This window comes from Musca domestica, unplaced genomic scaffold (assembly GCF_030504385.1).
Source record: "Musca domestica strain aabys unplaced genomic scaffold, Musca_domestica.polishedcontigs.V.1.1 26, whole genome shotgun sequence".
Taxonomy (NCBI): Eukaryota; Metazoa; Arthropoda; class Insecta; order Diptera; family Muscidae; genus Musca; species Musca domestica.
This window is the reverse complement of record NW_026712283.1, coordinates 7,401,290-7,427,161: the sequence shown is the minus strand read 5'-3', so window position 1 is coordinate 7,427,161 and position 25,872 is coordinate 7,401,290. Positions and strand designations below refer to the sequence as shown.

General features: G+C 36.6%; 1 protein-coding gene across 1 annotated transcript in view; it reads right to left on the bottom strand.

Annotated features, from left to right (window-relative positions):
- LOC101896414 (cytoplasmic dynein 2 heavy chain 1) overlaps positions 1–25,872 on the bottom strand; it is a 57,890-nt gene that overhangs the window by 28,742 nt on the left and 3,276 nt on the right. The window contains exons 3-14 of the mRNA XM_059123904.1: positions 22,844–22,928; positions 18,825–18,954; positions 17,938–18,757; positions 16,480–16,646; positions 15,764–16,420; positions 14,289–14,642; positions 12,901–14,223; positions 10,142–10,358; positions 9,374–9,631; positions 8,545–9,285; positions 5,943–6,125; positions 262–1,220 (exon numbers count right to left, since the gene is read on the bottom strand). Coding sequence (XP_058979887.1) covers positions 262–1,220; positions 5,943–6,125; positions 8,545–9,285; positions 9,374–9,631; positions 10,142–10,358; positions 12,901–14,223; positions 14,289–14,642; positions 15,764–16,420; positions 16,480–16,646; positions 17,938–18,757; positions 18,825–18,954; positions 22,844–22,928 — 5,894 coding nt within the window. The remainder of the gene's footprint in view (positions 1–261; positions 1,221–5,942; positions 6,126–8,544; positions 9,286–9,373; positions 9,632–10,141; positions 10,359–12,900; positions 14,224–14,288; positions 14,643–15,763; positions 16,421–16,479; positions 16,647–17,937; positions 18,758–18,824; positions 18,955–22,843; positions 22,929–25,872) is intronic.

Here is a 25,872-nt window from a genome sequence, read left to right as displayed (position 1 = left end):
ACACACAACTGCACTTGCATCTAACTCCCGACGTGATGTTCCCGTTTAACCCCTGTTTTAGGATGAACTTTCGTTTTGTTTTCTGGTACACAAGAACCACAACAACACAGCTAACCACAATGAATCCTGTTAGAAAAGCTTACAGACTCTAATTTTCTCATAGACATGCACTACACTGGGAGCGAGGATGTTACCATCACGACACACTTCCTTCTATTCTTCCGCAAATACAACAACAACTACTACTACAGCAATACTCACTTGTTGTCATCCAATACGGAATTGAGTGCCTCAATCCATTCCGGATCAATGCTGCCATCGCAAACAATCCACGAGCGTATGTGTGGCGGTTCGGCGTTTACAACAACGGCGGTGTGTGTCAAAACACCATCGAGCCATTGACGGGTGTCAGGATCAAGACGACCCAACAACTGAACGCGACTCATCGATTTGGGGCTAATGGTATGGATGCGTATTTGTTGTTGCTGCTGTTGGAGGGATGCTGGCGCTGACTTTGATGTTTGTGTAATTAAAGCCTGGCGTAATACACTTATAACGGTGGATTTGCCACAACCGGGTGGTCCCATCACCACAACACCCATGCGCTTCTGTAGCTGTTCATAAAGCTGTAGACATTTAATCATTTGCATTTCATTAAAGCACAGACCCAGTGCCGCGAATGCCTCCCTAATCGCATGTTGGAGCGGCGAAAGGGCGGACGACGATGACTCATACGCGCCTGGGACATTGCTAATCTCGGGAAATACATTGTGCAGCAGCATCTCGAAGCGTGAAACATCGTGCAGGGCCAATTTGGACATGGTCGAGGTGCGTAAACATTGCACGACCACCAACATTTCCATGTCGTCGCCATCACTCCCTTGGCTGGCGGCCGAGTTCATTGTTATGCTCCTTAAACCCTCGCCACAGGCTAATAAAATTGTTTTCAATTCCCTTAAGCCCCAATCATAGTGACGCTGTTGCGTCAATATCTTGGCACACATATCGAAGAGTTCCACAACGCGTTGGGCGATTTCGGTTGGCTGTTTAAATCCTTCGACAAATAGCATTACACGTGCAATTTCTCCCGGTTCCGGCTGTTGCATGACAATTGGACGAAACAATGCCTGTATATTACCGGGTAATTTCTGGCGACCACCATAGTCAGCGCCGGCCGGATTAAGTGTTACAAATATACCGCAATGTTGATTGAGTTTTATCTGTGAGGCGTGTGGGAGAGGGTGGCATGGAAAGATAAGAGAAAAGACAAATAAGCAAGTAACAAAATCATTGCAATGGCATTAACGAATAAAAATCAATGATTATTCAGAGCTTCAAATTACAATCGATGTCGGTGTATGAGACAATTAATATATTTTTCTAGTAAGTGCTCGGTACTTCAGCGTCAGCGAAAGGTCCACCTCAAATTTTTAGATTTGTTTTGAACCGTTCGTGCTAGGTTTCACAACGCGTTTAGAACACCTTGAAATACAAATTTTAGACCCACAAATTATATATATTCTTGATCAGCATAAAATTCTATGTCGATTTAGCTATGTCCGTCCGTCTGTTTGCACGTGTGGAAATCCCACTAGCTTCACAATAAAATGAAGTAGGTTGATAAAATTTTACATAGATGTGTGTTAGGCCTGCAGAGCTTTTGGTACAGAAGATGGGCTCTATATGTCCAAGTTTTGGTATAGCCCTCATATAAGTGTACGGAAAGATTTAAGGTATTTTAGTCACAATTTTAATTCGAATTTGCTGTAAATTAGGCGAATATATTGTCATTATGAAAGAAACATTCATTGAACTATCAATATACAGGGTGAGATGAAAAAACTGCAACCAACTTCAGACTGCTGACATTTCTAAGTCACTCGTCCGACAGCTGCAAAATTATTCCAATGACAGTTCATTATATAGTTTACAAGCGTACAAAAGCATTTTGGTGAAAATTTTCCAGAAAAAAATTATTCGTGATGGAATTCAAGTGTGGCAGTGTGATTTCTTTATATTTGGCTGGAAAACCACAAGTGGCTATCGTTAGAGCACTCCAGTATTTAAATGTGAATAAATCTTTTGTGTCTCGTACTATCGCTCGTTACCGTTTTACTGGTAGCGCAGCCCGACGTCAAGGAAATGGACGCAAGAAAACAGCAAAATCAACAGAAATGGTTTGAAAAGTAAAGAAGCGACACGATCGAAACCCGCGTCGCAGTGGCCGAAAAATGGCTCGTGAGCTGAACATATCGCAATATTCCATTCGAAAAATATTGAAAAATGAGCTCGGGGTAAAGCCATTGAAATTCCAAAAAGTGCAAGAACTTACACCGCGACGGAAAGAAAATAGACTCAAAAGAGAGACTCAAAAGAGCTAATTTTCGAATTTGGTTTTCTCCGATGAGAAAACATTCGTTGTTCAGCAGTATGTAAAAAAACAAAATGATCGTGTTTACTTGTCAAAGAGGTCAGCTGAAAATGTGCACCTTCGGTTGGCCACCAGAACTCAAACGCCGGCCATGGTGATGGTGTGGGCCGCCATAACAGCCGATGGTCACTCTCCATTCGTATTAATCGACCGTGGCATCAGAATAAATTCCGACAATTATCGCGAAATTATTCTGCAGGGTGTATTAAAGCCTTGGGCACGCAAACATGTTGGCCGCAGATCTTGGACACTTCAAATGGGGTTCAGCACCATCGCACTCAGCACGCGCCACCCAAGAGTGGTTACAAAATGAGGTTCCTCGCTTCATTTCCAGCGCACAAAGACCACCAAAATCTCCGGATACCAATCCGTTGGACTACTGTCTCTGGAGTATTTTGGAAAGCAATGTTGGCATTAAAAAATACCAAAATGTCGATCACCTCAAGCAAGCGCTTCGCCGGGAATGGGCCAAAATACCGCAGAGCAATATTGGGGCATCGTGTGACGGCTTCATTACCCGTTTAAAGGCAATAATTCATGCCAAAGGTGATCAATTCGAACAAATCTAAATTTATTCTAAAATTTGATGCTATTTCCGACAGTTTTTGCTTTCATTTAATAAAATTTAAAAAAATGTAAAAATTATGGCATTTGACTTTGTTGCAGTTTTTTATCTCACCCTGTATATACCTCTAAAATGGTACTAAACTTTTAAAATGGTTCCATGGTGAACGGACAAACAAACTAAAAACATGAAATTCAGTATGAGAATCACTGTGGGAAAACTACTTTTCGCAACCTTAAAGTTTAAGACCTCGAAAAACCCTTTTGTACATCTATCCTGCACTTCATCAGTGACTCACATTCCATATTTTAGAATTTTAACTCATACCGTTTGTCCAATACAAAGTATTCAATTTTTAGTACTTTATGGATTTCCAAAAACCCAACCATGTCACGTACCTTTGAACCAAGATTGACTTATGTGTGAAGATGCAAAATGCTGACCATTCCTTCTGGTACTTCCCTCACAACGGGTCAACATTTTGAATAATTTATCTCTTATAAAATGCGAAATAAGCATTAGATTCTCTTCAAATTTCATACATCCGAACACTTTTGATAACAGAAGTTCTGAAGTGAAGATGGTAGATATCTGATAACTTTCCCACAAAGGGTAAATTTCAAAAAAAAAAGTATCTCTAATAACTTGCGAAACTAGTCAGCGATTCTAGTCAAACTTGGTATATTTAGATATTTCTCTCAACTAGAGATCTGACGTGAATATGGAATCTACCCGCTCACTCCTCTTCATACCTCCTCCACAGAAGATGTCGAAGCATTTGTATCTTTTAAATTCGGACTTGTATTCCTCATTTGGTGCACAATTAATTTGAAATCGGATAAAGATATATATGGGAGTTATATCCAAATCGGAACCGATCTCGATAAACTTTGGCAAAGATATTTCTGAGCTATATTTGATATATTTCCCTGAATATCGTTGTTACGGAGTGAACATTACGGCTGTGGGTAACAAATATAACAAATTGTATGAACAGTATATATGGGAGCTATATCTGAACCGATCTTCGCCAAATTTGACATACTTGTTTCCACACTCAGTTCGGTCATAAGTGCCAAATTCCATCACATTTGAACAAATATTAGACGTTTGGTGCACAATAAAAGGTAAATCGGACGAAGTTATATATGGGAGCTATATCCAAATCTGAACTGATCTCGATAAAATTTAGTAAATGTATTTCTGAGCTGTATTTGATATATTTCCACAAATATTGTTGTTACAGAGTGCATATTACGGCTGCGGAGGACAAAAATAACAAATCGGATGAACAATATATATTGAAGCTATAGCTATCTGAACCGATTTCGATCAAATTTGGCATATTTATTTTCAGGCCTAATTTGGTTGTATGTGCAAAATTCCATGCTATTCGGGTTGATATTACACGTTTGGTGCACAATAAAAGGCAAATCGGACGAAGATATATATGGGACCTATATCTAAATTTTGACCGATTATCTCCAATTTCAATAGGGTCCTTGGACCAAACAAATGATTTGTGCAAAATTTCATCTGGATAGAGCAATAAATGCGAACTGTACTTTGTTTACAAAAATACATGGACAGACGGACGGACATGCATAAATTGACGCAGAATGTGATTCTATGCAGATCATCAAAGGGAACTATGGGTCTATCTCGTTTCTTTTTGCCTGTTACAAACAAATGCACAAAGACATAATACCCTGACCACCTTGTCGTGTAGGGAATAAAAATTCGGATTAAAAATGAAATAATTTGAATTTAAAATAGAATAAGTCGAATTACAAATGAAATTTTCGAATAACAATTTAAATGTATTGAATTACAAATGGAATACTCGAAATACAATTGAATTATTACGAATTATAAATGAAATTCTTGAATTACAAATGGTCCAATTACTTCTGCTAAAAGTGTAGTCAAAAGGGTTTCAGATCAACAGAGTATCCTTTGTTTACTAGCATATTTATATATATTCTCCTCATTGAAATGTACAAGGAATGACTCATATGGTATACATTAACCCCATCAATCGATGAATGCATTTCTCATGGCTTGCATTGTATGCCAAGTGAATGCAAACAAAGCCAGTCAAAGATAACAACAACAACAACAATGTCAGGTCAGAAATTAAAAACGTTTATCCTTTATTTTATCAGATAAACAATCACTCTTTTGTTCATCAATAATTCAATCAATGAATGAGCGAACGAATGAATGGATGGATTTACCCTGAATGCAATTTGCCAATAATATTTGTAAATGTTTTCTGACTTTTATGACCGTTGGGTGTTGAAAATTTACAATGCAATTACGCATACACAGCCGCATACACAGCCATACATAAATGGGCATTTGAAGATTTGCATTGCACATTTTAACGCTCGTTTGGAAACCATAAAATGATCCATGCAATTAATGAACTCTTGCCACGCATAAACAAATACATGACAAATTTGTAGGATAAATCTTAACAATTAAATTGTTTAAATTGTAATTTGGTACTTAGGCTTCTCTGAGACCAGTAAAATTTTTACTTTTTGGTGCGTAAATGCAGCTGCATATGAATTAATTAATTTTGATTTCTTAAAAAGAATTTTGGTGTAATTCTTAGAAACATTCTTCCAAATCTTACTACAGTTCCTAACTTGTCACATTAAGTCCTCACAAATTACTCTTTACAAAATCTTCAATTTCCAATTCATTTATCATCTCTGTTTCAGTTTTCCAAACGAAACTGATATCCAGGTTCCAGAAAATCGGAGCACAAAAACTTGCCGATTATGATTTACGTAAACATTTACATTCCTAGGACCAAGTCCTCAAAAAAAAAAAAAACATTGTTGCGCTTATGCACCATGTCATTCCTACACTACACACACACACATACTCGTATACCAAGATAAAAACAACACCATACATACACACAATCATACTTACATTCTTTCCGGCTATCTGCACAACATCCAGTTTATCCTTTAATGAACATTGTATCGGCTGTATTAGCATTGATATGGCCGAGAGTGTTGCCTCCTGCAAACGATTGAATTCATCAAAACAGCCCCAGGCACCGCATCGAGCTAAACCGGTTAAAATCAAAGCCATTGATTCGGTATCGACGTTCTGTTTGGGAAGGCGTTGTTTTTTGCCATCGTTGCATTGCATTCGAGGAGGAGGTGAAAGAGGATGAGACAAAGGAAACAGGGTAAATTAACAATAGTCAACATGGCAAGAGCCAATGGATAAATGAAAGCAATTTCAAATTTTGTGAAATGTTCCTCCATGCAAATTGTTGCAATGTCAACAATTTTTGAGGTGGGCGAATAGGGGGAAAAAACAATGAACAACAGGAAAGTAGAAGGAGGAGGAGAAGTACAAGTGGTAGAGATATTTGAGTTGTTGACGACGATAAGGCTTAAGAAATGCTTGAGGGATTTAAGTTAGGTTGCCATCTTTTTGTCATTTTTCAATCCTTGGAGACCCTAGAGGAGCATTAAAATACCTTTCATTGAAGATGTCTTTTATTCATAAAGACCTAGTTCTTCTGTCCACAAAATAGCTTCAGAAAGTCTCATGTCTACAGAAGATTTATGACAGGTCTTCTGTGCACAAAAGACCTATAGAAGACTTTGTGTCTACAAAAGACCTACAGAAGACCTTCTGCCTGCAAAGAACCTACAGAGTGTTTTTAGTTTACAAGAGACCCATTGATGGTCTTTTCTCCGCCTGAGGAATGTTTTCTATCCACAAAACACCTATAGAAGGCCTTTTGTTCACAAAAGATCAAGAGAAGGTCTTCTGTCTACAAAAGACGTATAGAAGGTATTTTGTCTACAGAAGGCCTGGTCTTCTATGGGCAATAGAATATCTCCTCATCTGAGTGCAATAGAAGACTACCTGATCTTCTATGGGCAATAGAAGACAACCCAATCTTCTATGGGCAATAGAAGACAACCCGATCTTCTATTGGCAATTGAAGACAACCCGATCTTTTATGGGCAATTGAAGACCACCTGGTCTTCATTGGCAATTAAAGACCAAATGGTCCTCTATGGAAAATTCCAAACCTCCTGGTTTCATATGACAATCGAAGACTTTCTGGTCCTCTATAGCCCATAGAAGATCAGGTTGTCTTCTATTGCCCTTGGAAGATCAGGAAGACTTCTGTTTTCCATAGGAGATCAAATGCTCTTCTATTGTCCATAGAAGATCAGATGATCTCCTATTGTCCATAGAAGTCCGGGTGGTCTTCTATAGCCCAAAGAAGATCAGTTGTTCTTCAATTACAAGGAGGTCCTCTATTGTCTATAGGAGACTATTATTGCCCTTGGAAGACCAGGAAGTCTTCTATTGCTCATCCGGTCTTCTATGGTCAACAGGAGATCTTCTATGGGGTATAGAAGACCACCTGGTCTTCCAAGGGCAATAGAAGACAACCCAGGTGGTCTTCTATGGACAGATCATCTGATCTTCTATAGACGATAGAAGATCACCCGATTTCATATGGGCAATAGAAGACTTCCTGGTCTTCCAAGGGCAATACTAGTCACTTATGAATAATAGAGGACCTCTTGGTCTCACACTCTTGGTCTTCCATGGCAGAAAAAGATTTTCCGTTCCTTTATGGGCAATAGAAGACCTTCAGATGTTCTATGTACAATAGAAAAGAACCTTGTCTTCTAAGGGAAGGAGTTCCTGGTCTTCAATTGCAATTAAAGACCTCCTCGGTGGACAAAAGAAGACCTTTTCGTCTTCTATAGGTAAATGACGTCCTCGTGGCTTTCTATGTTCAACAGAAGTCCTCTAGACGCCCTATAAACGATTGAAGACCTTTAGGTCTTCTATTGACGATAGAAGACCTGAAAGACTTCAAGGTCTTCTAAAAACAAATGAAGATTTTTGGTCTTCCCTCTTGGTCTCCTATGGGCAACAGACATCCTCCTGGTTTTCTATCTTCAACAGAAGTCCTCTACACGCTCTGTGGGCGATAGATGACCTCCAGGTCTTCTATAGACAACAAAAGACCTCTTGGGCTTTTATGGACAATAGTAAATCACCAGGTATTCTAAGGGTAACTGAAGACCTTCTCGTCTTCTGAAAGACATCCTGGCCTACTAAGGATAATTATAGACCTCCAGGCCTTCTAAAGACAATTGAAGACTTTTTGGTCTTAAAACCTCTTGTTGTTTCATCGAAAAATACGTGTCAGAATAGTTCTATCGAAGTTCTTCCAGACGAAGAAGATTTTCTAAGACCAAGGAGGCCTATAAATTGTTCCCTATGTATAGAAGACCTGAAAGGCTTATGGAAAATTTCTTAGCTAGACATATGTAAAATCCTCTGTCCATAGAGGACCTGTCTAATTATTAAATACCAAATCTCCTAAACATAATTAATTTTTTTTCAACATTTCCCATTACCCAACTTTCGTCAACTCAACTATATCTCGCTCACCACAACTTCCCACTGATTATTACTTCAATCTGTTTATCATTCATACAAACATGCATACATATGTATGCATGCATTTGCATGTACTTACCTCATCACAGTTAAAGACAAGCACCAATCTACCCAACATGGCGCCCAATGCTTTGACACACTCCGTTTTACCGGTACCAGCCGGCCCAAAGGGATTACCACCCAAGCCCATATGCATGGCTTGTGTTAGGATGAGATAACATTTGTGTGTTAAACGTGTACTGACCAACTTATTGGGATTACCCAAAAATTCATATGAATACTCGAATTCTGCATAAACCATACGGATAATAACCGTTGCATTACTGCTGGCGATGTTGCTGCCACCTCTGGAGGCAAGCAAATCAGGTGCTGATTTACCACCGCGACCACTGCTACCGTTTGCAAGGTGGCCACTGCCATCACTTAAATAAAATTTAAGCTGTGCCAACCAATGCCAATCGTTCAAATGCATTGTGTTGTTGTCTATCAGCTCCTCGACAATTGTCACATAATGGACCAAATCAAAGAGTAGCGAACGTAATTTTATTTGCAACAGCGTGTCAGACGTCTGATGTTTCCACAACGAATATTTGGCAATTTCCGCGTTGAGTGTTTGCTGGAGTTTTTGCAGAGCCATTGTTTGAATAGCCTTTTCGCACTGGCGGGTAAAGTGAATGGCACGCGTGGTGGACAGAACTTGAGCAACATAATTTTTCAGGATGTTCTCATTAAAACCGTCCGCAGGATATGTACTGCAGCACTGGACTATTTGTTCGCGCAGAGTGAGTTGTATGGTGTTCACCAGTGAATTTAACCAGTTCTAATGAATTTTGAATGAAAAAATGTGAATTGTTTATTTAGTTTTGGAGAATTCATTTTGAATTTTAAAAACAAAGTTTGAAACTTACTTCAATGGGTCCTTTCATTTCAATGGGTGTTCGTAGTTTTAAAACATCACCTTCGGCACTTTTCAACGATTCAATGGTGTAGAGTATGCGTTGATCGTCCAAGCTATTTCCTTGCACTATGCCCAGTTGATGACAGCCGGGGAATAGTTTTTTAATATGTTTTTGTATTACTTCCGGGTCCTTGGAGGCTTGACCCAATATTTCCAGTAGATCGTCATCGCCCAAAAAATAGAAACGGGGAAAAGAGTTGCGTTTTTCCTGGAAGAAAAATATCATTAATGGAACTTTTGATGTGTTTGTTGAGGACCACAGATTGATAGAGATTTGCTGCTAGATTGAAACCGAAAGGTTGAAGTTTGCTTGTAAATAACCTTTCTGAGGCATATATATATATTTAGAAGATCATCCTAAGTTTTCTGAAGTATCTCTATAAACAAAGGATATGGGTTAAAATTCTTCCTTAAAATAGTTTTAGGAGGACTTCTGTAGAAGAGAAAAAGACCTTATAGAAATTTCTTCTATTAGGCAAATTTTTAGAAATTCTGACGGGAAGATGTTCTATTTATGAAACAAGAGACTTTTGAGGTTTCATACATATACAAGCCTTTTTGGAAAAATTTCAGGTATTGCATAAAAATATAGGACCATTTGTAAGATTGTTCTTTATATTTTCGTTCGGCTCGAAGTCTTTACAATAAAAAAAACATATTTTTATCACAAGGTCATGAACCCTACATTCTTTTAGAGAAATTGTATATTTTTACTTACCATTATGTAGGACATCAAATTATTTTGACAACGGGTCAATTGAGTCTCCAACGACTTTACAATTGTTGTAATATTATTGATCTTTATCAGAGACACGACACGTGGATCCATTTGTATTTCACGCATAATATAACGAAAATCTTTATCGATACGCTTGAAAAGGGCCTCTTCGTTCTTTAAAGTACCAGCCTCGAAAACGGGTTCTAAATATACCCATCTGGAAATGAAATAAGGAATTAGGTTAATATCATATAGAAATGAAGGACGATAAGTCCTTAAGTCCTTAACGAATATTCTTAATGAAAATATAAAAATATTTTTAAATGTCCATGATTATAGCTCTGCAAGGGCTTAAAATAATGTTCTCAAAAACCTGTGATTGGAGGTCTTCTTATTCTTTAATTCTAAAATCCACGTGTAAAGGTCTGATATATATTGAAAAAGTATTCGTAACAAATATACATTTGGAGTTCTTCTTATTCTTGAAAAATACACATTTTTAGAGGTCTATTGATTTTTCGAGGCATTGAAAAAATATTAAAAATCTTAAAAAAAACAATTCTTTTAAAAATCCACGTTTTTGGCTCTCTTGGGCATTGAAAAATTATTAAAAATCTTAAAAAAACAATTCTTTTAAAAATCCACGTTTTGAGGTCTCTTTATGCTTGAAAAAATATTCTTCTATTGGCCCCTAAAAAATTCTTTTTAAAATCCACGTTTGGAGGTCTCTCTATGCTTGAAAAAATATTCTTCTATTGGCCCCTAAAAAAATTATTTTAAAAATCCACGTTTGGAGGTCTATTTATGCTTGAAAAAATATTCTTCTATTGGCCCCTAAAAAAATCTTTTAAAAATCCACGTTTGTAGGTTTCTTTATGCTTGAAAAAATATTCTTCTATTGGCCCCTGAAAAAATTCTTTTAAAAATCCACGTTTGGAGGTCTCTTTATGCTCGAAAAAATATTCTTCTATTGGCCCCTAAAAAATTCTTTTAAAAATCCACGTTTGGAGGTCTCTTTATGCTTGAAAAAATATTCTTCTATTGGCCCCTAAAAAATTCTTTTAAAAATCCACGTTTGGAGGTCTCTTTTTGCTTGAAAAAATATTCTTATATTGGCCCCTAAAAAATTCTTTTAAAAATCCACGTTTGGAGGTCTCTGTATGCTTGAAAAAATATTCTCTTATTGGTCTCTAAAAAAATTCTTTCAAAAATCCACGTTTGGAGGTCTCTTAATGCTTGAAAAAATATTCTCTTATTGGCCCCTAAAAAATTCTTTTAAAAATCCACGTTTGGAGGTCTCTTTATGCTTGAAAAAATATTCTTCTATTGACCCGTAAAAAAAATTATATTAAAAATCCACGTTTGGAGGTCTTCTTATGCTAAAAAATCCACATTTTTAAAAGGCTTTTGATCCATAAAAAAAATCTTTTAAAAATCCACGTTTGGAGGTCTTCTTATGCTAAAAAATCCACATTTTTAGGAGGCTTATGATCCCTAAAACAATATTTTAAAAATCCACGTTTGGAGGTCTTCTTATCTTTGAAAAAATATTGTTAAAAATCCACATTCCTAGGAGGCTACTGATCCCTAAAAAAATCTTTTAAAAATCCACGTTTGGAGGTCTTCTTATCTTTGAAAAAATATTGTTAAAAATCCACATTCCTAGGAGGCTACTGATCCCTAAAAAAATCTTTTAAAAATCCACGTTTGGAGGTCTTCTTATCCTTGAAAAAATATTCCTAAAAAACCCAAAATTTTAGGGGGTTATTGGCCCCTAAAAAATATTTTTAAAAATCCAAGGTTATGCCCCTATTAACCATTGAAAAAATATTCTTAAAAAATCTGCATTTTAAAGGGGGCTATTGATCCCCAAAAAATTTTGTTTAACATCCACAATTATGGCTTTTATTATTAAAAAATCCACATTTTTAAGGGACCATTGCTTTCTAAAAATATTCTTTTAAAATCCACGTTTTTACCTCCATTGGAATTTGAAAAAATATTCTTAATAAATCGACACTTTAAAGGCTATTGATCTCTAAAAATATTCTTTTAAAATCCACGTTTAGATTTATTGAATTTTTAAAGGACCAAACAAAATCCATGTCTACTAGCCCTTGGAAAAAATATTTTTAAAAGATCCACTTTTATCATACGCCTCTTCTATTCCTTTTAATATATTTTTAAAACGCCACATTTAAAGCTCGGTTAGTCTTTGAAAAACACATTATTACATTGTCTGTTCTTGAAAAATGTTCTTAAAAAGCCAAGTATGAAAGTCTATTAGTCCTTAAAAATATACTTTAAAAATCCACCCGTATAGCCCTGGTGGTCCTTAAAAAGTAATTTTAAAATGTACGTTGGGAAGTTATATAGTCCTTAAAATATTTAAAAATAATACACGTTTGGAGGTCGGATAGTTCTTGAAAAACTGTTTTGAAGAAATTAATTTTGGAGATCTACAAAAATGCTCATTTAGAGGACTACTAGTCCACGAATAAATATTCTTCGAGAGTCTAAACTCTGGAAAAATATTAGTTTTTAGTTCTGCTAATCCTTAAAAAAAATATTTATTAACAAGTTTGGAGATCTGATATTCATTCACATTTTGGCTCTTCTAAAAAAAAAAACAAATTTTTAGCACGGCTAGTGCTTGAGATATATTCTTAAAAAAATCTATGTGCGTAAAAGGTTTGTCCTTCAAAAAATAATCTTAAACCATTTTGGAAGTCTTCCAAAGGGTCACCCTAATAACTCACCTCCTTTGTGATTGATTCAAACTCGTTAAAATTGTATCCAAGGTATTTAAACGGCTCTCCCATAGCTCAGCTTGATCTGAAAAAGCTTCAAAGGCGGCGGAATTTTTAGCTGACTGCAGCAGGGATTGATTATCACCAATTTTGTTGAGAACTTCTTGATAATCCTTAATCAGTGATATTGGCTGTCCCGAAGAATCATTTTGATTTATCAACTTCAATTGTGCAGTTACGGACCATTGATCGATTTCTGTGAGGGCTTGGCGTACAACCTGTTCCGATGAGGCCTGTCTTACTATTTGACTTATTTCTTGGGAATTTTGTTGCAATAACGTTTGATTTTCCAGCAGATTCTTCAACGTAAAGGTGTGTAAATTTTTAATGTCATCTCTTTTGAGCAGGGAAAATATACGAGCCCAATGTCTTTCGGTAAGGGAATCGGATTGTAATTGCTGGAGAAGAGGCAAAAGGGACTGCAACTTCTCCACACTGCCACGTATTCTCTTCGAGGGTAAATCAATGGAGGCATGTACGGAACCTTCCCACTTTGAGATGAATTCATTGAGTATATATGGCCTTCTGCGATATATGGCCCACTCTTCGTCCATTATTGAATTCAACTCCGTCAAATATTCATCATAGACAATCCATTCCTTTGATTGTTCATTCATTTTTGCATCGATTTCATCGAAGGGTTTGAGGAAATCTTCCGGAAAAATCATATTAAATTTTCCACATTCCTCCAAGAGTTGATCTTTTTTCTTTAAAATCTCATGCCAGTGGTCCTGGCGTTCTTTGAATATCTCCAAAGTGGCATCTTCATTGGCCTGTAACTCGGCCAATGTAGATTCCCAACGAAGGACAAATTTCTCAGCCTCATTGCGTAGATTTTGTATTTGGGTCTGGGCTTGCTCCTTTATCATGTCAACCTGTCGTTGTAATATCACGGCATGATTTTCCAGAAGAGGTTGTAGTTTTTCCCACTGTGATAAAATTCCAGCCAGGGAGCTAACACGTTCCTTACACCAACCAGCCAGGCATGTATCCTTCGCCTTGACCATTTCCAATGTCTCGGTGACTTTTGGCAACTCGGTCATAATTTTTTCATATTTCATACCCGATTCTGTTATCGATGACTCATCCATGGGTATGTTTTCCAGAAATTGTATTGCATTTTGTAGAAAGTCTTGTATGATGGCAATATCATTGAGTATGGCGGAACGAAGACTGTTTGACAAGGCCTCCCAATAGCGACGACTGATTTGTTCAATATCCGATCGTAGGGGGAGAATATCAATGACAATACAATCAATGGATTCTTCGTTACTGAAAATTAGGAACGAAATATTTTTATTTTATTTTCCCATAAAATTTCCAAACTCTCCACCTACCTCTGAATCTTGGCAATTTTTTGGCTGAAACTTTTACATTTCTTGAAATTCCTCTCCCAATCATCGGCTGTCTGCAAATGAATGCCACACAGCTCTTCGATGTCCACACAGCCCAAGGCCACCCATGGTAACCATATTTTCTTGAATTTTCCCAATTTTTCGAATAGCTCTTCGGCTTTTTCATATAGGGGACCAAAATAGTGACGATTGTTCTCGACCATGGTCTTGAACAATTCTGGACCCTTTTCCGATAAACCTCGAAATCCGCAAGGTCTTTCAATAAAACGTCTTAGCTGGGTGTAATAACGTTCCCGGATTTCTTCTTCCGCTGGCATGAAACATAGTTGGCGTTGTCTACAAAGGAAAAAGGAAATGAGAGGAGGAAAATTGAGGGGAAGCTTTTGACATCTTTTCATAGAAAAAAGTATGCTCAGGTCCTGAGCCTGAATTTTTTGTTATGGAAAAAAAGTTTGCGCAGGTCCGGAGCATTAACTTTTCCCAGGGCCAAAAACGTCTTCAGATCATGAGTGCGAATTTTTTCTTATACAGGAAAAGTTGTTCAGATTCTGAGCCCGAATACTTTTCGATGAAAGAAAAGTGTGTTCAGGTCCTGGGCCCTGGGTGTAGTAACGCTCTCGGATTTCTTCTTCAGCTGGCATGAAACATAGTGGGTGTTGTCTACAAAGGAAGAAGGGAAATGAGAGAAGGAAAAATTGCCAGAAGTTTTTTCAGATGAAATCGAATTTTTTCCATGGGAAAAAAGGGTACTTAGATCTTGAGATCGAACTTTTTCCAAAGGAAGAAAATTTAAATCAGATCTCGAGCCCGATTTTTCCTATGGAAGAAAAATGTGCTCAGGTCCTAAGGCCAAACTTTTTCTCATGGAAAAAAGGTGTGCTCCGGTCCTAAGCCCGAACTTTTTTCAAGGTGCTCAGGTCCTGAGATCGATTTTTTTCCAATGGAAGAAAAGTGCACTCAGATCCAGAGCCCGTTTTTTTATGGCAGAAAAGTGTACTCAGATCCTGAGCCCGAATTTTTTCCTATGGAAGAATAGGTGGGTCAGGTCCTGATCCCGATTTTGTTCTATGGTGGAAAATTGTGTTCAGATCTTAAGCCAAAATTTTTTCCCAGAGAAGAAAAGTGTGATCGGGTCCTGAGCCCGAAGTTTTTCCTATAGAAAAAAAGTGTGCTCAGGACATGGCCCGAAATTTTCGCATGGAAAAAAAGTGTGCTCAAATCCTTAGCCTTAAATTTGTCCTATGGGAGAAAAGTGTGCTCAGGCCCTGAGGCCAATTTTTTTCCTATGGAAGAAAAGTGGGCTCAGGTCCTAAGCCCTAATTTTTTTCCTATGTAAAAAAGTGTTTTGGTTTCTAAGACAGGTTCTCAGGTTCCGAACCGATTTTTTCACTAAAAAAAAAAAAAAAAAAAAAAAAAAAAAAATAGCTGATCCCGCATTTTTTTTAATCCATCCTTACCGAAAAGCAATTTTTATATGAATATCCGGCAATTTATTATTCATGTCCACCAGACCGATAATGTACTGATATTCCAAGACCTTATACAGCTGATGATCCCAGTGCAATTTAAAAGCATCCAAATTTGTAAAACATTGCCTTTCCAAATGGGCAACCAATTCACGCAAATGACGCATTTCATCCTTCCAAATTTGACTTTGTGTAAAGAGATCGGTGTTCATGAGTTTGGCAACAGTCCGTTTAGCCTGTTCATGATACCCCACCAATAGGGTGTTATCTGTGGATAATTTCGAGACGGCAGCTTGTAGCATATTAACATAACGCAACACCGATTCTTCATCGTTCCATGCCACCGTTTCACTGTGTACCAATTTCGATAGTTCCATGGCATTTTTCAACATAATTGGTCGTTGACAGGGTATCATTCGATCACCAATGGTGTTGTGGAATGTGGCAATTTGTTGCAGCCGACGAGCATAGCACATGTACTTGGCAGCGTGGGTAGCCGCTGTCCTCAGTTCGGCGGGCACGCTGTAACCCATGTTTTCGAATTCTCGTACATCTTGGCAGAATGTCACCAGTTTCGGGTTGAATGTGACACGCATCAGTTGGCGTCCTTCTTTTTCGAATTTTACCACAGGTTGGTCGTCCCGTAATCTGAGGAAGGAATTTTGGTAAAAGTGATTATTTTAGTTCTGATGACTTTAGTGACTTACCGTAGATCTCCGGATTTCACTGCTGTTGTATGCTGACCACACCATATTTCAAAATTTGTTCTCAGCAAGGATTCAGTTTCCTCTTTAATTTCTTGCACAGCTTTGTTGATTTTCTCAAAACCCTCACGTCCAGATATAAGGTGGCTAACCTTTTCTATTTCTTGAATCTAAAAAAGGAATAAAATAAAAATAAATATGAATTGGAAGAAAATATTGAGAAGAATTATCAGAATAGCGGATTTAAGCCAAAAGTATTTGGAAACAGATTGTTTGTTTTGTTTTTTAATTTTTTTTTTTTTTAGAAAACTAGAAGGTGTTCCCTTAGAAGACAGAAAGGTCTTCTCGTAGAAGACTAGAAGATCTTTTCGTAGAAGAGCAGAGAAGGACTTCTCATAGAAGACCAGAAGGTCTTCCCATAGAAGACAAAAGGTCTTCTCAGAGAAGACGAGAAGGTTTTCTGAGAGAAGAAGAGAAGATCTTCACAGAGAAGGCGAGAAGGTCTTCTCATAGAAGACCAGAAGTTCTTTTCATAGAAGACCACAAAGTGTTCTCATAGAAGACTGGTGTTCTCATAGAAGACTTCTCAGAGAAGATGAAGGTATTCTCAGAGAAGGCGAAAAGGTATTCTCAGAGAAGACAAGAAGGTCTTCTCTGAGAAGGTCTTCACAGAAAAGGCGAGAAGGTCTTCTCAGAGAAGACCAAAAGAAGTTCTTCTCATAGAAGACCCGAAGAAGGTCTGCTCATAGAAGACCCGAAGAAGGTCTGCTCATAGAAGACCCGAAGAAGGTCTGCTCATAGAAGACCCGAAGAAGGTCTTCTCATAGAAGACCCGAAGATGGTCTTCTCATAGAAGACCCGAAGAAGGTCTTCTCATAGAAGACCAAAAGAAGGTCTTCTCATAGAAGACCAGAAGAAGGTCTTCTCATAGAAGACCCGAAGAAGGTCTTCTCAAAGAAGACCAAAAGAAGATCTTCGCATGGAAAACCAGAAGAAGGTCTTTTGATAGAAGACCAGTAGAAGGTCTTCTCATAGAAAACCAGAAGAAGGTCTTCTCATAGATAACCAGAAGAAGGTCTTCTCATAGAAGACCCGAAGAAGGTCTTCTCATAGAAGACCAGAAGAAGGTCTTCTCATAGAAGACCAGAAGAAGGTCTTCTCATAGAAGACCAGAAGAAGGTCTTCTCATAGAATACCTGAAGAAGGTCGTCTCATAGAAGACCAGAAGACAGTGTTCTCCTAAAAGACCAGAAAGAGGTCTTCTCATAGAAGACAAGAAGAAGGTCATCTCATGGAAGACCAGAAGAATGTCTTTACAAAGAAGACCAAAAAGTCTCTTCTTATAGAAGGATTTCTCCTCAGGGGATTTGATTTTTTTGAATTGAATACTTTTTTCTATAAAAAATTAAAAAAAAAAATTACTTTTTTAATTTTTTTTAACAAAGTATGTGCTTTACCCACCTGATATTGAACGACCTTCAACCAACGACATTCGTTACATATAACGGACAAATGTCCGGTATCCGGTTCCATATTGGTATCTGTCATTGCTTTGCGCAAATCATGCAATAGAATTTGTAGCGACTGCATAAACTGTTCCCTTTCAATGGTAAGCAGCTCCAAAACCGTGGGCCTTTGGATGAGCGTTTCATATTTTGAGAAAATAAAAATCACTTGCCGAGGATTACTCAAATGATGATGGAGTTGGGCCTTAAGTGCCGCCGCAATGCGCTCATCGATGGGCTGCAGAAGTTGTTCAAAATTTTGCAATGCCTTATTCCATTTCGTCTGTCCCATTGCGGAAGTGTCGAAAATATTAAACTCACGAAATGGTGAATCTGCGAGAAGCATTTCCTTCATTTCGTTATCATTGAGTAGCGTTGAAATTTGTTTGTAAAGATTTTTTATGTTTCGAATTTCCAACATACGTTCCTTGAATTGCTGGGGGCGTTTGGGTATGTGGGCATCTCCCACCCAGGGATGTTTGACATAATTCGGCCAAAAGAGTCTTGTGAGGGAATCACAGAGTTGTAACCATGATTCGGCTGTATCGATACATTGACTCATCAAACTATTGACATGAGAATTATTCAGAGACCAAATATCTTCGGCCAACAGTTGTTCCAAACAAGCTTCAATCAGGGTGTTTCCGATAACATCCATCATATCGGCCATACGATTTTGTGGAAATTGATACGGCAATCGCCATAGCTCATCGAAATTGTTGTGGGCGGCATCTAGGAACTCTTCAATGGACATGCCGCCATTGGTGTTGATGGAACTGTCAGAATGTAGAGTTGAGTTAGATGATAGGATTTAAGGATTATTGGTTATTTGTAGCTATGTACCTGATTTGTTGATCAATATTCTCCAGCACACTTATAAACATTTGAGCCGCTTCCCGTTCAATACGTGAGGAGTTCTTTTGATTCAGTTTTTGTTTCCAGTATTTAATTTCATCTTTGATCGAAGTAATGCCTATGAGATAAGGAATGTAGATTTTAGAGACATATTAGAAACATATGAGTCACAGTAGTCATAGGAAGTTTTTTGGAATTCGTACCAAATGGGTATTCATCGTAATTCATTAGTTTTGGGCTCTGAAAACCTGTATTACGAAGGGAAATAGCTAGCATTGTGAAATTTGAAATCATGATAACTTCTGGTGTGCAGTGAAAAACGCATTGTTTTGATATTTGCACCGAGAAGAAACTACAAAAAATCCTAAATGTGAAACTTTTGTGGGTGTGGTACCAGATAGGTCCGGTTTTTTTCAAATTCGTACTAAAAGGGTACTAAAATGTACTAAAAATTTCATAATTTGTATTGAACTATGGGAATTAGCAAGAACTATGAAATTTAAAGTGAGATTCACTGATGGAGTGCAGTATTGATGTACCAAAGGGTATTTGGAAATTCGAACTTTAGAGTTACAAAAGTTTTAAAATGGTACTAAACTTCTAAAATGTTACCATTTTGTATTATTTGAACGGATAGAGCTATAAACTTAAAATTTGGTTTGATAGTGAAGGTTGGAAAATAAGTTTGGTACATGGATGTGGTTTTGGAAATGTGAACTAAATGCAACAACTGTACTATTCGGTATCAAATTCGGTACAATTTAGTTTGGGTTAAACGGATTTATATGGAAATTTAAAATGTTTGTATTGAGGACTCTGCTGATGGGCAGGGTCAAGATAAAGGGTTGGGTTGGGAAATGCGTTCAGCAAGCGTACGATAGGAAGTAAATGGTACTAAATTTGGTATAGCGTGAACAGACATTGTTTGAAGTCTCAAATTTGGAGTTAAGATCGATGTTAGTGTGTACGGTTGAAATTTGGAGGTGGTTTCGGAAATACGTACTAAATAATACTAAATTTGGAAGCTGGATAAGGAATTGAGCTGGAAGTCTAAAATTTGCCATTGGATCACTGCTAGTGTGTAGAGTTGAGATTTGGAGGTGCTTTTGGAAATATGTACTAAAAAATATCAAGTGTTACTAAATTTGGTATTTAGGTGAGAAAGTAAGTTGGAAGTATAAAATTTGTGAGTTGGAAGTCTTTTGTGCGGTTTGGTTGATTAATGGCGGGGATTTGGAAATACGTTATATTAAGTATGAAAAGTACTAAGTAGTATTATCTATGGTATTTGGGGAAGGAATAGAGCTGGAAATCTAAAAATGTGGAGTGACAGTCTTCGATATTGTGTAAGATAAACTAAAGGGTTTTAAATTTTAAAAAGGTTTGAAATTCAAAAAGTGTACCAAAAGTACTAAAGACACTAAATTTGGTACCATTTGGAATTATGTGAAGGGATAGTGGTAAAATCTTGAAATTTGGTATGAGAATCCATTCCTGAAAATAAAGTTGATATAAGAAGGTGGTTTTGGAAATATGTACTAAATGTAAGCACTGTACTAAATTTGGTACAATCCCGTTGTCGGTGAACGGATGAAGCTGGAATTTTTAAATTTTTTTGGGAGGTTTGTTATAAAGAGGTGGTTTTGGAAAATGTGTACTAAGTGTAAGAACTGTACTAGATTGTGCTACATTTGGAACATTCAGGCTTAAGGTCAATGGAAATAACTGGAGTTTTTAAATTTTGTATTGGGGTTTATGTTGGTGGTAGGTTTGTTATAAAGATATGTGTACTATAAGTGAACGAAAAGTACTGAATTGTATTTTTACAAAAAGTACTTAATGGTACTAAATTTGCTATTGGGTAAAGAGAAAGGGCTGAAATCCTCCAACTTGATATTGAGGTCTTGTTGGTATTTGGAATTGAGATATGTAGGTGATTTTGAAAATGTGTACTATTATGTACATAAAGTACTGAATAGTACTAATGGTATTAAGTGAATGTATAGAGTATTTGGTGAACATATTGTGATTCAAATCTGAAATTTAATATTAGGTCCCTGTTCATTTGTAGCCTGAACATATGGAGGTGGTTTCGGAAACGTGTACTAAAATTGTACGAAAAGTACTGAATGGTACTACATTTGGTATTGGGTGAAGGGTTAGAGATTTAATTATTAAATTTGTTATTTAGTTTACTGATGGTATCTGCGATTGGCGGTGGTTTGGTATTTGTACTAAAAGTAGTAAATGGTACTGAATCCGGTATTGGGTAAAGGGATAAGGCTGAAATCCTCAAATTTGACATTGAGGTCACTGTTGGTATTTGGAATTGAGATATGGAGGTGGTTTTGATATTGTACGCAAAGTACTAAATTTGGTATTAAATGAATGTATAGAGTGTAACACATAGTGCTTCAAATCTGAAATTTGATATTGGGGTCCCTGTTCATGTGTAGCCTGGTCATATGGTGGTGGTTTCGGAAATGTGTACAAAAAATGGTACGAAAAGTACTAGATGGTACTATATTTTGTACTGGGTTAAGGGATAGAGATCCAATTCTGAAATTTGTTATTTAGTTTAGTGATGGTATCTGTGTTTAAGATTTGGCGGTGGTTTGGAAATGCGTCCTATATTTGTACGAAAAATTACTAAATGGTACAAAATTTGGTTAGGGTAAAGGGAAAGGGCTGAAATCCTCCAATTTGATATTAAGGTCTCTGTTGGTATTTGGAATTGAGATATGGAGGTGGTTTTGTAAATGTGTACTATAATTGCTCGAGAAGTACGAAATGGTACTAATTTTGGATGGAGAGATGTAAATTGTTTTGAACATGCGTACTAAATGTTAGTAAATTTGGTATTGGATGAAGCAATGGAGCTGAAAATCTGAAATTTGATATCGAAGTCACTGTTGGTGTCTGGTGGTGGTTTTGCATATGCGTACTATAATTGTTAGAAAAGTACGAAATGGTACAAATTTTGGATGGAGAGATGTATATTGTTTTGGATATGTGTACTAAATGTTACTAAATTTGGTATTGGGTGAAGGAATGTCGCTGAAGTTCTGAAATTTGATATTGAGGTCACTGTTGGTGTCTGTGGTTAAGACATGGTTTTGAAATGTGTACTATAATTATTCGAAAAGTAGTAAATGGTACTAAATAGGGTATTAGATTAAAGAATAGAGCTGGAAATTTTGGTGCCGAATTTTGATATTGAGGTCACTATCGGTAACGTAGATTGTGGTATGGAGGTGGTTTTGGAAATGAGTACTATAATTAATCGAAAAGTATTAAATGGTACTAAATGTGGTATATTTGATTTGAGAGAGATAAAATTCCGAAATTTAATATTTCGAAGCTATTTGTATGTGAAGTTGAGATTTGCAGTTTTGATTGAGTTTGGCCTAACACGAGCTGTTGAAAGAAATCTAGAATTTTAAGATGGACTTTTCGCTGAAAAGTAGCGGACACTTGCTATTAATTGATATAACACAAAAGTACGTAAATGAAGATTTACATTTGGCCACTACATGCGATTATACCCACTATAATTACCGATTCAATTACCTTTTCAAAATCTCTTTAGATCTGCACTCAAAATCTATAATTTCATTTAACGGTTTTGAAATGAATCTTCGAGGCAATATTTTACATTCTTGAAAATGTAGTTATATGATTTTGATACACACACGCACACAAAGATAATGGTTATGTGGCATATCGATGCCTTTTCCCTTCCTTACCTATGCACTTACATACATCTACATATATTTATAGCATCTGCATATGAATACATTGAAATAGTTTCTAACCTCCCTTTGAACACCATTGAATGTCCAAGGACATGCAATGATGAATGTAAATGTATAGGTAAGCTATTCTCCGGGTGTGAGTGTGTGTGTGTGTGTTCTTCTCTCCCTGTGAAATTGCAAGGATAGTTCTAAACGATACTTGGATGCATAGAAAGTAAAAATAACAAATTTGCATATCATTACATAACTTACCACTTTGAGGTAAACCCAATGTAGAACCAAGTGAAACATGTAAATTTTCCAGTAAACCACTTAACTCCGGACTATATTCGGTTTTCTGTGAAAAGTGAAAGAAGAAGATGGAGGAAAACGGATCAGTATCATAAAGCAAAACGAAAGTTATGGTTTTGGGTGGGGGCAGAAGTTTGAGGAAATGATAGCAATGTAACAAAAATCTCATTGCAATAATAAATTAAAAGGAAAAAAGGATGAAAAAAGAACAAACAAACAAATAGTCAAAAAAAAAAAAAAAATGGAAAAAACATAATTCCGGAAAAGTGTTAGAAACCACAATGGCATAAGAAATGTCACAAATGCCTAAAATCGTAGCAACATTCCTATGAAAAACCGAGAATGGCTTAGGAGTTGCAGGCAAGGAAGTGATGAAAAAACTATTTGTGGGAAAATCTTTCCAGGAAAGCAATTCCGTATTAAATTTTAATAAATAAAATCTTCTTTTTTTGCTGCAATATCAGGTAGATGAAGAACCATGATGGCCATTGCAAAGTTTATGCTAGATTTAAGTTGATAAGTTTAGAGTTTAAGATGTTAAACATAGTTTGGTACAAAGATGGGTTGTTGTGAAACGGAGAAGTTTAAATTTGCATAAAATTGTAAGTAGTAGGTTTATTTTAAAAGACATCCTTGAAATGATGAAATGCATATTTTAAAGAGCTGTAGATATCTTTGAAAGTCCTTAAAAATTGTTGGCAGAGGTCTTTCGAAAATGTCAGTAATTAAAGTCATAAAAGGCCTCAAAAAATCAGCGGCAATAATGGTGCTGTCTTGAATTGACAGCTACCAAGTAGAAACTAAACAATTACTAAATATGAGACGATAAACAATCTACATCCGGTTATTGATAAGAAGTCTCCCATCCAAAGTCATTGTTGAGAAAGATGAAATCTACTCAAAGCCTCAAAAATGGATTTCGTGAGGCTATCGAGAAACCACTTTGCTATTTGGTTATGAGAAGTTTCTTATATAGGATATGGTTATAGAAATGATGTTGTTTTTCATAAAGCATTCTTCATTACGAAAACAACGTCCGATCAATTATCTCGACAGATGGTATTTATACCCTACACCCTACTGTGGTCAGGGTAATATGTATTTGTGCATTTCTTTGTAACATAGAGAAGGAAACGAGTAAGACCCATAGTTCCTTTTGATCATCACATTGCATCATCTATGTTGATTTATGCTTGTCCGTCCGTCCGCCTGTCCATATATTTTTGTAAACAAAGTACAGGCGCATTAATTGTCTTATTGAAATAAAAATTTTCACAACTCTTTTTTTGTTTGACCCAAGGACGAATCCTATTGTAGTTGGAGAAAATCGGTCAAAATTTAGATGTAGCTCCCATATATATCTTTGCCCGATTTGCCTTTTTGTGGGCACAATCAAATTGAGCTCAAAAACAATTAAAAAAGCTGTAAGTTCGGCTGGGCCGAACTTTGAATACCCACCACCATTTGGTACAAATTTAACATTTTTCAAAAAAATAAATCCGTTAAAAATTCTGTTAAAATCTTGAAAATATCGAATGTAACAAGCTATTACAATATTCAAATGCGGAACTTAAAAAAATCTGTTTATAATGTAGCTAAAATCATCAAAATACCGAATTTAGGAAGGTACCATGGGGGTTATAAAACGTGGACCTGCACAGACAATTTTCTGTCATAGGCTGTAGTACCCATTAAGAACATCAAATGCGAAATTTGAAACAATTCCGGTAAATAATGTCGCTGAAATCGTCAAAATACCGAATATCGGGGGGTACTGTTATATGGGGGCTATACGAAGAGGTGGACCTACATGGTTCATTTTCCTTTTTATGCTGTAGTATCTATTACGAACTTAAAATATCAAATTTGAAACAATTCCGGTAAATAATGTCGCTAAAATCATCAAAATACCGAATATCGGGAGGTACCGTTGTATGGGGGCTATACGAAGACGTAGACCTACATGGCCCATTTTCAATAATACACATATGAGTAAAATTTTATCAATCTACTTCATTTCGTTCGGAAGCTAGAGTGATTTCCACAGACGGACGGACATTGATAAATCGATTTGTGGGGTCTAAAGTATATATATTCGAGGTGTTTCGAACGGAATGACAAACTTAATATGCCCTATGATGGAGGGTAAAACAAGCGTGTCAAATTTGTTGCAAATCGGTTCAGATATAGCTATAGCTCCGATATATATTATTAATCCGATTTGTTAAATTTCTCCTTCACATCCGTAATATGTAACAACGATATTCGGAGAAATATATCAAATGCTGTTCAGAACAAGTAAGAAAAGGCTATAGTCGTGAAGAGCCGACCATGTGATACCATACAACATTACAATATGTTGGAAGGCCTCTTATTTCAAATTTTTTTTTGGGAGATTTCGTTTTTGAAATAATGTCATAGAGGCCTTCACAGATGTTACCCTTAGTTTTTGACGGGGGCATTTGCCCAAAATTTTCGCCCCTCGTGGTGTTTATAGGTATTCAAAAATAATTTACACAAAAGTTGTGGTCTATTTTACAGCTAAATATAATCCAATGGTTATCCAAAATGACTATGCAAAATTCCATGTTGATTGGTTTTCAATTGTGACCTGTAGAGCGACTGCAACATCAGGGAAATTTTAATTTTTTGGATATATCCGATATTTATCCGATATCTGGGTTATCAGTATTACTATAATGATCAGAAGTGACATTTTAATATATGTGTGATTTTGCCGGGATCGGGCCATAATTGCGACCTAGCTTGATTACAAACTAACATGGACAGACGGACATATATAGCTATATCGACACAGCTTGGCGAGATTGGAAGATGCATATATAGGTGGGAAAACAATATTTCGAGGTGTTACATAATTTTTTTCGCCCAATCAAACTTATAATACCCCCAACACATAGTGTTGTAGGGTATAAATACTATTGCCAAATTTTATCGAAATCGGTTCAAATTTGGATATAGCTCTCATA